This window comes from Anticarsia gemmatalis, chromosome 14, assembly GCF_050436995.1.
Source record: "Anticarsia gemmatalis isolate Benzon Research Colony breed Stoneville strain chromosome 14, ilAntGemm2 primary, whole genome shotgun sequence".
Lineage (NCBI taxonomy): Eukaryota > Metazoa > Arthropoda > Insecta > Lepidoptera > Erebidae > Anticarsia > Anticarsia gemmatalis.
The window spans coordinates 4,466,754-4,480,215 of record NC_134758.1 but is presented as its reverse complement, the minus strand read 5'-3'; the positions used below and the strand labels follow the sequence as shown (position 1 = coordinate 4,480,215).

Here is a 13,462-nt window from a genome sequence, read left to right as displayed (position 1 = left end):
TTGTTTATTTAAAAATTGTATTCTAATGACAATCCTTGTCAGTTTCTCAATGAAAACACGTTTCCACAATTTAGCTAATGTTTAAAGCTAAGTTAACGGGCGACATTTTATTTCATCGTCTTAGTGACAAATAATTTTTAATATTCATTGTCACTATACTAAAAGTTCAAGGTACCACTTGAAATGCCTAACATTTTCTACAAGGCTATGAGTTCAAAGAAAATACTATAATTATATTGACATCAAGCGAAGAGCAAATAAATGGGACAGCAATTTGAGACTACTAGTTTGTAAGCATTAATTATTACTGGTACCATGTGTTACTTCGGGACTAAAGTAATAAATAATTTTGTAGATTATAATTGTACCTGTCTACATCCTAGGCTAGTTTATAGACTTTTAGAATGTTGAAGCTCTATTTATTTGGTACTATCCAAGTAAGTATATTATTATGTAGAAACAAATTATAGAAATCAACATCGGCTGAGTCCATTTTTATGATAAAAAAACTTATAGAAGTCGGCGCAAATTACACTATTGATGCTAAGACGGCCGTATATGAAAACCTTTGACTGTTAATGATCAAATATTTAAAACATATGTCTCAGTTTTTAGTGCTTTTAACTGCGTGTAAAAAGAAAATCCCTTTTTATTAGTCATCGCGTATAGTTTTCCTCAATAAACAGACTAATCAATACAAAAAAATATCGATTGAACGAACTAATTTAGCGGATTTCAACAAACTAACCCTTAGTGTTATATTATTAGTATATAGATTAATCGATAAATGCTTCAAGTAAGCTAGTCATTTGACGCCAGTAGAATTGAAGGTTAAGAAATGGTATAGTCAAATTAGTGTCATTTGTCACTACATCCAAATTCCTTATTAACTTTGAGCACAAAATACACATAAACCAATAATTTATTTAAAACTTCCTGGTATTCACTTTATGAAAACAAACAGATGTTTACTTCATAAATATATTACTTTGAAATACTTCAGATTCTCGTATTAGTAGTTTTGCACAGAGCGTAAAAGTTTTGACTGATAGCCACAAAACTGAAGTTTAGGAAGACTTATAACTTTATGTTTTCCTAGCTAGCTGGCGTTCGACGAACTTAGTTTGAACTTAGGCTAATATGTAGACGTGACATCGTTTGATATATAGGAGACTTGTTTTGTGGGTATTAGAAGGTTTTTGTGTCTATATTATGTTGTTTTTGTGGTCCATAATACATGATAATCTTGTAAACTATTTTTGAAGGTCTGCAAAGTCTTATACACGCAAGCAAGAACTCACGGTCTAACTTTAATTCGTTCCTTATTCTGGAAGCAGATCCAATATTAAACCCATTTATCTAGATATTGAATAAAATTATAACAAATACTAAGTCTATATATAATATACCTTTTATATCTATAAAAAGGACCACTTTGTTTACTGGAAAATGGTTGAGACAGTATTGTTTAAAACAAATTTACCAATTTTACAAAACAAAAATACAAAATATCCTCAAATGTTGTGATCACAAAAATCCAAGTTGTGAATTATAAGAGCATAGAAACCACTCATTTTTAAAACAAACGTCTTACAATGAAGCCTTTGTCACGCTAGCTTAGTTCTTAACTATATCAGGAAAATCCAAGACTAAGCAATAGTAAGTCAAACTACATCCCCAAGATAAAGGTGGTCAAGTATCTTTTACACTTCAGCGCCCTTCGTCTTCTTCGGTAATTGGATTAAACCTGCCTTGTCTATGTACAAGATGACGAGTAAGTCTGGACAATGTTGAAAGCTTACGAAAGCCGTCGACTCGACCCTAAGACTTGTCCCAAAGAATTGCTAATACTGTAAGTATCATAGCGTAAAATTTGTATGAAATAAATATGCTGTGACATATATGTAGGTTGTAATTGGGTAACTTTATTGTTGATATCAAGTCAGTTAAAATTAATGCTATTCCTTTTTTTAATGTAAGACCACCAGTAACCATTGCCGATTATTTTAAATCCATGAACGTAAAACCACTGAGCCCATTAATTATCGTGCAAACATCATATTTTCCGCTATAATTTCACATCATTGTCTACCGAAGCACATGTTAATTAAAATGACATGACACGTAAACTCGGCTTTAGAATCAATATGACCAACGTAAGCTCACCTATCGTTTACGTCACATAATTAATTCGTCACATGATAAATCATTATCAATAAGCCGGTCTAATCTGCCTATTAATTATCCTCTATACTCAATAATTAATCTATATCTATTTCTGTGCAACTAATACGGAATTCTTAACTCGGATTAAGCTACATGCGCTACGGTCAACGTAGCTGTTACTACGAGTGCTACGAGATTTCGTAGAGGCTCGAGTTGATCTGTTTTAACGATAAGTAAATATAAGACTACATAAAACGTGCGTTGGTAATAAAATAAACTGTGATATTTTTCCACATATAACCTCTCGAGCGCCCCACGTCAAAATTCAAATATACCGTTAAGCGTCCAGGCCAAAAATGGCGCGCGAAATTGAATTGGCGGTTGGCGTTTAAGCGCCGATTCCGTCATATTTTGATACTAACACCCTAGTCATACCTTATATATTTGAAATCTACATAAAATTTGCTATATATTAAAAAAATAAACCACAAATAATATTTGATAGTGGTGGTACAATAGTCGGTTTAATCTGAATATTTTGTGTTTTAGGCATGTGTTTGAAGAAAGTCTAAAAAATATTTTTAGGCATAAAAAATAATATGACGGAAGGTCTTATCGTGTAGTTAATCAATAATGACATTAAAATCCAACTGTAAAATATACTCAAATCTTTAAAATTAGTTAAAAAAAGTATTTACAATATTGGTCATAAAGGAACATGTCGTTGGGTCAGATGTTGTTTAAGGTGCTCTCTGGCCTATATCAACCACTTATTCAAGTGTGTGCATTAGATCGTCGTCTCGTTTCATCAGCTTCAATGTCAAATATGTTTGAAAGGGATAAACATAGTTTTAGCATTTAATTTCTACGTTTTTTTAATGTAAGATCGTTTTGCCGTACCACGGTGGCGGGACGCTTGACGGGGGTAGCACATTCAACCGTGACACGGTGGCCGGGCGCTTGAGAGGATAAATATATATCTTATATCAAACTTGACAACAAATGATCTTTAGAAATGTAGCAAATAGAAAATAACAAAATTACATTATTATATACGACTACTATGTACTACATACTGTTAGTAAAACGAAGAAAATTGACGTCATAATATCTACTCCTATAATAGTCATTCACAGTTCATTGAATCAAAAACAGATCGGTTTACACAATTTAATAGCAATTATCGCAACATGTAGGCTTTTACAATTCCATTGCGCGTGTGAATAAAGGAATGGATAACGATCTATCTACGCCATTCAATGTATCGGCTTACAAAATTAAAACACGATTGTTAAAAGGCTTTACAGTTTTATTGACCATGTGGTGTGTGGTAAGCCTCACTGCTCAATAATATATTTATGAGTATAAATTCATAGGTTTTTGGTAAGGGATTTTGCCACCAGATTGATAAGAGTATGTCTGTCTTGTTACTGTTGGAGGTAAGTATGTCACGAATATTATCACTAAATATCAACGTAGAGCTAAAGAAGGTTACTTATTCAAAGAAACGAATTGATGGGTCAGTGCCAAACGTTATAGGTATTATAGTACAATTTTAAGTAGTGCCTTTAGTATATTTGTCTTTTAATTCCTTTCTTAGCTCAAAACTCCATTTGAATCAAAATTGTCACGATCAACCATCTTTAGTAGCACTAGACACAAATATCACACTATTTTAGTGACAAAATCATATTTAGATAACACTCACCCGTTCGCCTTTGTCGCCTTTCGGGCCGTGTAATCCCCTCTCACCCTTATTTCCTTGATATCCTCTCTCGCCCTGTGGCCCAGGGAGGCCCATTGGACCCCTCTCACCGGGAGGCCCGAGAATCCCTGGATTACTAGACCCGTATAATCCTGTTGATTCCTGCATAAGACATGGCGATTAGGAATGTATACAAAACTTACAAGAACAAATAGTGGAACTGGCTTAAGTTATATGAGTGGGATAATTTTAGTTTTGATGTAGGTATTGGTTTGAAGATGTTACTATAAACATGACTTTTTCAAAGGATTGTTTTTTGTGTTCTTAATTTATTGTTTCTTATTACATAAAAGACTTTTCTTTGACGTCGTTAAGGTATCCACTTGACGTTGTTATTGAAAATGAATCTTTACAATTTACTTAAGAGAAAAACTCTTTACACGTGTACTTTTAACATGAATAAAATATTATACTAAACTAAACTATAAATAATTAACAAAAAAAAAAATAAACAAAAAGATTTTTGGTAATAGAGTAACCGATAACAAATCTTTGTCAGTTTATCGTTTGCAACCAGTTACTATGACTAGAACCCTTACATTAAATGATAGAAGTCGTGTAGAGATGGTACGTTTTGATTTTATATAGCTATCATTACTTCGTTCCTAAATACAAACCAGATTTCAAGTCTTTGTACTACACAAATTTAATGGCTTGTTGCTTATCGTTACTTAGTAAAACCGACTCTTAAATAACGTTAACTTTAGTGTTAAAAATATTTAAAACCACTAGTACTGAAATGTTGAAACACATCCGGTACAAAAGAAATAAACACACGTTCACAAAAGGCTTTAAAGCTTACGTTTTTTTTTCTTTTTAAATACCTACATTTCACAGCCTAGTTTCAAAGTAAAAGTATTATAATCTAAATGAGCTATCCAAGTTAGCGGTCGGGTCAGTTAAAAGTGATTTCATCGGGCGCCCTAGTCAGCGTGGAAGCACGCAAGGTACTGCAACCATTTGTACCTGTACATAGTAAATAGAGTGAAACCTTTGAATAAAGTGCTAAGTGTGCGGTTACGGGTAGGTAATTTAATTTGCGGTCAATTGAAGAGTTTCAAGTGATAGAAAAATTACTGCCACTGTCGCGCAATCAGTAGTGTATCTGAATGTTGAACATAAATCCTCGGATTCGAATCCTAAGTCGGGCAAAGCACAATTTTTTTTCTACTTTATATAAGAAATATTTAACAATAGTTTGGGGACATGCCTGATAAATGGCAATAAGTTCGCCCTCTATAACATGGTATAAACATTGTAAATGGCGATTCGTGGGTATATTTCATATACCTCAGCCTAATCCTTGTGGTATAAGTCCTGATAATAAATATGTATGTATATTCTTTTTTCATGGTATAAGTTTAACAACGGTCGATCATATTCGGCAAAAAACAAATTGATTTTGAAATATTGCTGAAAAAGCACAAAACTATTTAATAATGCAGCTGCCTTTTTTATATTTTATTAACAATTCTAACTTTATTTAAATTCTATCATTCAAAAAATATTTGAATTTTTACACGTTCAATTCACGTTCGGTATTTTTTTAACGTTGTTTTAAATTGTAGAACCAATTCCCACGGTCTTATAAACACCTGACAAACTTTGTATAGCAAAGGTGCAGCTAAACAATCAACAATTTCTTTGAAATACCACTAACAGCATGAAGAAACAATCTGGTTGGTGAACTAATAAATTAGTAGTTTCATGGCACCTATAATTTATTCTCAGTGCGACAAAAGTGACTATATATTTTTTATATTCCCTTAACTAAGTGGCCAGCTTTTCAATGAAGACTTACAAAAATAAACAAATTATGTCAGATTTAAAACAAATTCTACGTATACGCATAATTAAATGGTTTAAGAATGGGTTTAATCGTTGGTTAACTCTACCCAAGGAATTAATTTGACATTTTTTTAAAAGAATAGAAAAAATACTTAGATTACGGTGTATAATATATTGAAATTTACTTAACAAAGGTTTTGCTTCATATTATATCATTTCTACGAACAGTTCTTGTTCAGACAGTTACTACTTTTTGTCTAGACCCAGACGCAATAAAATATTTCTGACGTATATTACAAAAGCTAATAGCTACCGCACATTCTGTTTATTACATAAGAGACGCGAGAAAACATTTTTTGCTACACCTAATTACAAGATATTTTTGTGACTTAATCTTCTTGTATTTCGTTAAAGGAAATATATTTCTTTTCTAGCTTTGCGTGGGAGATATATCACTTTATATTTTTTTCCTAGAATTGTATTAATGGCATACGTTCTGGATATGAAAATGTATATCCAGTTAGTAAATAAATAAGTTAGTAAATTATATGTTTCCGATTCTACTACCCCCTATCTACTTGTCTCTACGCATCTTATTACGCAGTATGTAGTACTCTACACTTGAAACTACTTATCACCTTCACCCGAGTATATTAATAGAGATAAACCAATCTAGATACAAATGGATGTTTCAATCATTTTCTTCAAGGGGCTGATTGGTAACTTACTCAAGGGTAACCCTTCCCTAAATTCGGGAGGAGACACATGCCCAGTAGCGGATAATAAAGGAACAAAAATATCTGATTTGTAACTAGACAAGTATCACATCTAAAGCCTTTTCTGCCATTCAGACCGTAGGTTAGTTGATCCTTATTAAAATAGGTCAACTGGGACCAAAGTTGGTACAAATAAAACTAATGCAAATCTCCACTTTGTTTACAATGTTTACGGCCCTCATTGGCCTTACGTAAGAAGAAATTTCAAACAAAAAGTAAATAATCTAGATTCAGTTTTAGACACCGTATTAAAGGCTGAAGTCAGACGATTCTAATGTCTAGACTTTGTTAAACAAAACAACATTTTCTGAATGTTAATTAATACGCTTCATGGACCTGATTTTGAGTAAACAAGTTCGATTTCACTAACAAGAAAAAACACCTTACTAAAGTCGATTTATTAAGATAATGATGTAATTAATCTTGAAGCAAATTCGACTAAGCAACCCTTGACTGAGAAATAAAATGAGACGGTGTTGTGAGATTTTTTGGATCGTATTTAGTTTCACCGAGTACGTCATTATTTGGTTTTGAGAGCACCTTATCCGACCTTCAGAGTATAATGAATTGCTGCTGCGATATTTTGAATCTTATTTTCATTATTTTTAATTACAGATAATGATACAAAGACTTTGTGACTAACTTTTTGGCATAAACTATGAAATTGAGCATTATTTTTCTATCTCATATGAGCGTTGAATTTCTGATAGGCAAAGGGAACAACAATATGAAAAGGGGCACCTAAAACGACTAAAATGACTTACTATTAGCGCAGCTGACGCTGGCGCAGGTGGTCCCGGAGGTCCCGGCGGTCCTTGCAATCCAGGTGTTCCATCCATTCCTGGGTCCCCTTTTGGCCCCGGCTGTCCTTCAGGGCCAGGTGTCCCAATTTCCCCTCTCTCCCCTCTATCGCCCTTAGTTCCTATAGGTCCGGGAGGCCCAGGCTCGCCCATTTGTCCCTAAAACAAATTAGTATATTCAAAACAAAATTCAGGTCTGAATTATGAGAATCAGATAACAGTATCGTGGTTTATAAATCACTGTAATTTGTTTTAACAGAGGGCAACAGTAATTATCATGATGGAGATATTTGTAAAATGTTAATTAGTACTACCTATTTCGTTGTACTGCCTAATTGTACTCAAAGGCTATGAGCGAGTATAATAATATTCCTAAAATGTATTATTAGCGAGCCTAATGATAGACTTTAGCAATATGAATAGACTCTTTATCATTAACTGTTGAGCTGAGCTAGAATGATTTAAAAGGAAAATAAAAAGAAAAGTGTAGTAATGTGAAAAGCTATTTATCTTTTTAGGAACTTATGCATAGTATTATACGAGTTCAAATAGTTTTTTTATTATAATTAAATAAAAGCTAAACAAAACAAATCTCTCAAATTTATTTTCGAGACGAAATAACAAAGCCACGAACTACTACCACAATGCAAGCAATAAAAAAATATCGTATTTTACGAGTATAATTTAATTAATGTTTTCATTTTCCAATTAACATTTACGACGCGGTCTTAATTTCACTAAAAGATCTTAATTTGAGTCATTAACGAAATCAGTGTAGTGTATAAACTGAATATTAATTGCTCACGTTATATTAGCCTAATGTTATTCATAAGACTTGCGACTAAGGAGTTTACATTACGCTACGGATGTTAGGTAAGTCTGTGAGAGGAGACGATGGAATTTTAAATACCTGCGTTGGTAGTTAAATATGTACGTAAATGAATATATAAAAAAGAATCTACAAGAAAAAGAGGGATAAATTATTGTAAGACATATTCTTTATCACAAAATGTCTACTTGATTGTGGTTCACATGAATGATTGTTAAATTTCTGTAATTTATAGGTCTGAACTTCAAAAAGCTTTAAGCTCAGGACCAACCTCAGGCCTAATCACATAAGATTTGAAATCAAGTTTTCAAATAATTTATAATTGAATTTTACACCACATAATCATATATTTTGTGGTATAACATAATACATAAAAAAACTATTTTCATTAGAAATATAGTAAAGATCGGATACAAAAAATCTACATAAAGCAGCTCTAAACTTTACTCAGCCCTTTCAAATATATTTCATATCACGAATCTAGATTACATCCTATGATAAATGTCTTCATCTCACTCCTGCCAAAATCCCTTAACACTACAAATCCTTTCCAGGTCGTTGAACTCACAAAACTGAGCCGAGCATAATCACATCTTTTATTAACCTTGTATTTTAATCCACCAAGTTCTGAGCGTCTAAGAGAGCTAGATTTCCCTTGATAATCAAGTAATGTCTGTCAATAAATATTACCGGAGTTATAAGCATTGACTAGCCTTTTGACGAAGTATTTTCTCATTTCACTGTTGATATTACTGTTCTGTTTACAGTTATATAAACATCGTCTCCCTTGAGTAAGGCAGGTTTTATCAATACACCTTATTCGTATACCATTTTGTAATTTTACATTTTAAATTTATCTTTAAAAAAAAGCAGTCTAATATCGAACGTAGTATTGCAATTTTTTTTCTTGGTACTTTTGTTCCATTGGCCCCTAGTTTTGTCCGTCCGTTTGATTCAACAAAGCACATTTTTAATAATTTGTCGAGATCTAAAATTACCTCATACGTAATACAATAACGGACAACAGTGAGTGGTATTAAAATTCAATTATAAAGAAGCATTTGGTTTATTTTGTATACACTAGAAACTATTTTGTTACTATGTAAGTTCTTTAAAATATTATTATCTCTATTTCATCGACTACTATCTATCGTTCACAGCTATGAAAGTTAATAGTTTCTTTCAGCCTACTTGATTCTTGGATCTTTTTATAACCTTACTATCCTCTTCGTCGAAGCGATATAACTCATATTTCTATGTACTTTATAATAACGTTACCGTTTTTCCAGGAGCTCCCGTGGTGCCATCAGCTCCAGTTGGTCCTTGAGGTCCAGGAGGACCTTTCAACTCTGGCATCACTTCCAAGATTTGTGAAATGTCGTTTAAACTACACCTACATTGTCCTATTAGTTCCTGTGAAAGAAAACACAATGTTAGTAAAAATGTAGTAGATATGTAAAAAAAAATAGTTAATGTAAAAGCCCAAATACTCATTAAGATTTCTTAGTTAAGGAGAAACAAATAATAAACTTTGTCAGTCAAATTAGTAGCTGTCAAAGTATTTTCAAACGTTTCAACAATCTTTGAAAATTATAAACTTTTGTTTCACCCAAATTTCGACTGCACCAGTGATTCATTGTAAAACTTATGAATTATGGAAAACACTAATTAAAGCAACAACATCATTAAGGTACTAATTACTTCAATTAGTAGTTTATGAAACAAGTTTTCAATATTACTGCCAAGTTTTAGAATTTGCTTTTATATTGGCAGTCTTTGAAAGCTTTTTAAAGTGTCGCCGATGTCACTTCTTTCACTTTTGATATCGGAAAAGACTTCAACTGAAAAAAACTTTCAAGAAAACAAAATAAAAACCTTTACAGTAGAATTTAATCATTTCAATGTTATATAATAAATTAATATTATTGTTTTGTACATAGAAAAGGGTTAATCTAATAAGGCTGTATTGTATTATGAAAAGGGGACAGCGTCTTATACGCATTCTCATCGCGATTTCTTATCCTATCTTTATCATTCAAAACATCCAACAATAAGCCCAAATGTACTGAATAGAATAAAGACCGTAATCTGCCTCCAGCCGTCGCGGTCCGGAAAGGATCATTCACACCGACTACCACTGCCTGTTTAAACATTTCAGTTGTTTTAACATCTTCCCATTTTACTGACCTAATTTCGCCAACAATTTCTGTTCACGATTTTGCAAAACACGCGAATTTTACAACATATCGATGTAACGAGGCACGTGACCTGCGTATCAACTTCCGTCAAAGTTGAGCGAGGTAGGGTGACAGAAATCCTTCGGATTAGTGAAATCTTAGTAAAGTTGACGAACGCAACTTGGGAAAGCCTTTGGGTTGTAACAAAAGTGTTTGTTTGGAGTGACTTGATACTTAGTTTTGTTTGTTTTTTTGCTGCATACTTACATTGTCGCCTTTTTCTCCTTTGTCTCCAATGAAAACTAGAATAAGACAACGCAATGTGTTAATTTTGATGGCGTATTTTTTAATATATTTTAACTACAATGAAATTTATGTGAAGTAACTAACTTACGTATAATAGTAACTTGAACGAAATTGTTGGTATACAATAAATAAACATACATGAACGAAAGATACCTATATAACAAATCACAATCGCAAACAGAAAACAAACGAAAACCGACTAACTTCACTACGACTATAAATAAATATCAACACATAAAATACACGAAAGAAATGAACCTATCGCGGCAGAAGCCAACGAAGAGACTTACGAAAATATGTCAAGTGTGATTGATGTATTGTACGGAATAAAATCCACTTACATGGCGAAGAGTGCGACACGACAGGCAGTCGGTTCTCATCTGGATTCACCTGTGAAAAGAAACGCTTGTTTATAGACAAAATAAGCTACTAATATTTTCATAAGAATATTTCCCAAGAGGAAGATAAAGGAACAAGATTGCAAATTCCGTTCTAAATGTTTTTGTTGGAGCCTTAAAAGAAAACAGTTCTTCGAAGAAATACAGAGTCTAAGTGTTTCAATACACGTATCGGAAACACTTTATGTTAGTGAAGGTGATTGTGAGAATGCACAAACAAAGACAGTGCCAGGATGCTTTAGTCCGTGAGCACAGTGACCCCATTCTGTATCGACTAGCATTTTGCACGGAAAGCTAAGCTATTTATACGTTGAAGTTTTTTTCGTAGATTAGCCAAAGCTTATCTAAAATCTATGTTAGTGCTCTGCTGCTACTGATTTTTAGTTTCATTTTTATGATTTTAAATCCATATGCTGTATCATCGGATTTTCCTAGTTACTATTAATATTTGCAAACTATATTTTCGGTTAACTACTACCTGACTGAAATCCGTTTAGAACTCTAACGTGCCAATTTGCAATCGTTAGTTCGGGTACAAAAAATATTACCTGCAGCATGAAATAAATGGCCCAGTACATACAGAAAACCAAAATAATAGTGGAATTTTTTGACACAATGTAGATTAATCATCGACGGTTAATATCGATGGCTTATACGCAAAAAAAAGTTCCCTTGATTGATGTGGAAATTGACCTGCTTTTGGAATTAAAGTTTTATCTTTGTTAGCAAAAGGTTGATAATCGTATGGCTTGGTTTTGTAGACACAAATGTTTATAAATATAGCTATAGTATAATACGATAATTACGTTTTAGGGTGGTGACGTAATTTGGCTTTGTCTGCGCCACTTTCGTCGATTTTCTTATATTAGTTGATTGCAAAATATTTGTTCAGTGGAAAAGATGTGGCCTTGGTTGTTTATTTCATAGGAACCTACAAAGAAAGTTATTGCTGGAAAAATTATTATAGGTGTAAATGTGGGAGTATACGAAATGTATATTAGAAATACATTTTCGTATAATTGTAATAACATGATTTGGTATGTAGGCTTTACGCCTACGAGAATGCTTGTAAAATCAATTAACGCTTGGTATTTCATTCATGTAACGAACCTCTAGATTGAATGTGAATCAGTTCCTAAGTTTTTAATGTTAAAACCCACAACTTTGGTCCTATTTATTCAAGGCTAACGCGACATAGGAACAGCGATTTTATCCCAATAGTCCCATTGAGTTGTCGCTAGGGTATTAACTACGAGCGTAAAAATATTTTATGTTTTATCAATAAATATCAGGCTGACCCCTTTTATGTTCAAAAGAGATAAACTTCGGGTATTGAAGGTAAAATTCTAAGCCTTCGCGGAAATAAGTTCAAAAGATTTTAAATTAGACCTAATTTATTTACGAGTACTTAGTATCGATAACATGAATCATTTTTAGGCTTATAAGAGCGTATAGTAACGAAACATTATACGTTAAAGAAAGTGCTTTCAAAACATTGAAATTCCTAAAGTAAATAAACGTCGAAATAATATACCAAAATAGATTCCATCGTTTCTGTTTGTTGCGCCAGGAAAAAATCGTGAGCGATGACTATCAGAAGTTGTGCAAACACAATAATCTTGAACCATACTACGTCACTGCCAAAGCCGGCACGAGTTTGAAAGTTTGCGGAATAAATAGCAATATTATCACGTAATCCTACCGCCCTAAGTTTTTAAAGCACGTTGTAAGTTGGTGCAAAGTGACCTGTTAGTGTAATTAGGATGTCGTTCAGCTGTTTCACCTCTACGAAGTTTGTATGGATGTTTTTTTTAATACTGTTTAACGTTTATAGCTTTTTAACTTTCGCGTTGCATGACTTTTTTTTGTACAAGCCGACTTAATCTTTGTTATAATACTATGATGCCATAATTATTTCATCAGAAGCTCGACTTTCTTATACTACCGACAACCGGCTAGGTACCAACAATTTTTTCATGAAGACCTAATAAGCACCTCAAACGGGCGCCGTAGGGACTTTTTTTCCAATATGTCTCACTCTCGTTACTCGATTGTACTAATTGTAGAGAATTGCGCTACAGACAACCTACAATTTTCAATAGCTTGGCGCTTACTTGACCATTAGTTCTTTTTCGAATTTAAGTCAACATGTCTTTAGTTTCAAAGCTTTATTTTGTACTAGACAACATTAAACTCTATTACGAAAATAAAACACCACTCTAGACGAAAAAGGATTAAAATACTCAAGTCTTTAAAGCTACCCTATAAAATAACGTAAAAAGTGGGTAGTCACTCATACAGATAGTTGCTAATTCCTAGAAAACGTAATATTCGTTAAAATTAGCTAGTGCTTCTCAATTCATTCATTCGTAACTTATAGAGTACAGTTGAGTATAAAAGGATTCGAAGAACTTTGAATTGAAGTTACCAGGAATCGTTCAATAGAGACATTTAATA

General features: G+C 32.9%; 1 protein-coding gene across 1 annotated transcript in view; it reads right to left on the bottom strand.

Annotated features, from left to right (window-relative positions):
* LOC142978213 (uncharacterized) overlaps positions 1 to 13,462 on the bottom strand; it is a 92,184-nt gene that overhangs the window by 28,240 nt on the left and 50,482 nt on the right. The window contains exons 3-7 of the mRNA XM_076122554.1: positions 10,949 to 10,997; positions 10,569 to 10,603; positions 9,403 to 9,537; positions 7,260 to 7,454; positions 3,875 to 4,033 (exon numbers count right to left, since the gene is read on the bottom strand). Of these exons, the coding sequence (XP_075978669.1) occupies positions 3,875 to 4,033; positions 7,260 to 7,454; positions 9,403 to 9,537; positions 10,569 to 10,603; positions 10,949 to 10,997 (573 nt within the window). The remainder of the gene's footprint in view (positions 1 to 3,874; positions 4,034 to 7,259; positions 7,455 to 9,402; positions 9,538 to 10,568; positions 10,604 to 10,948; positions 10,998 to 13,462) is intronic.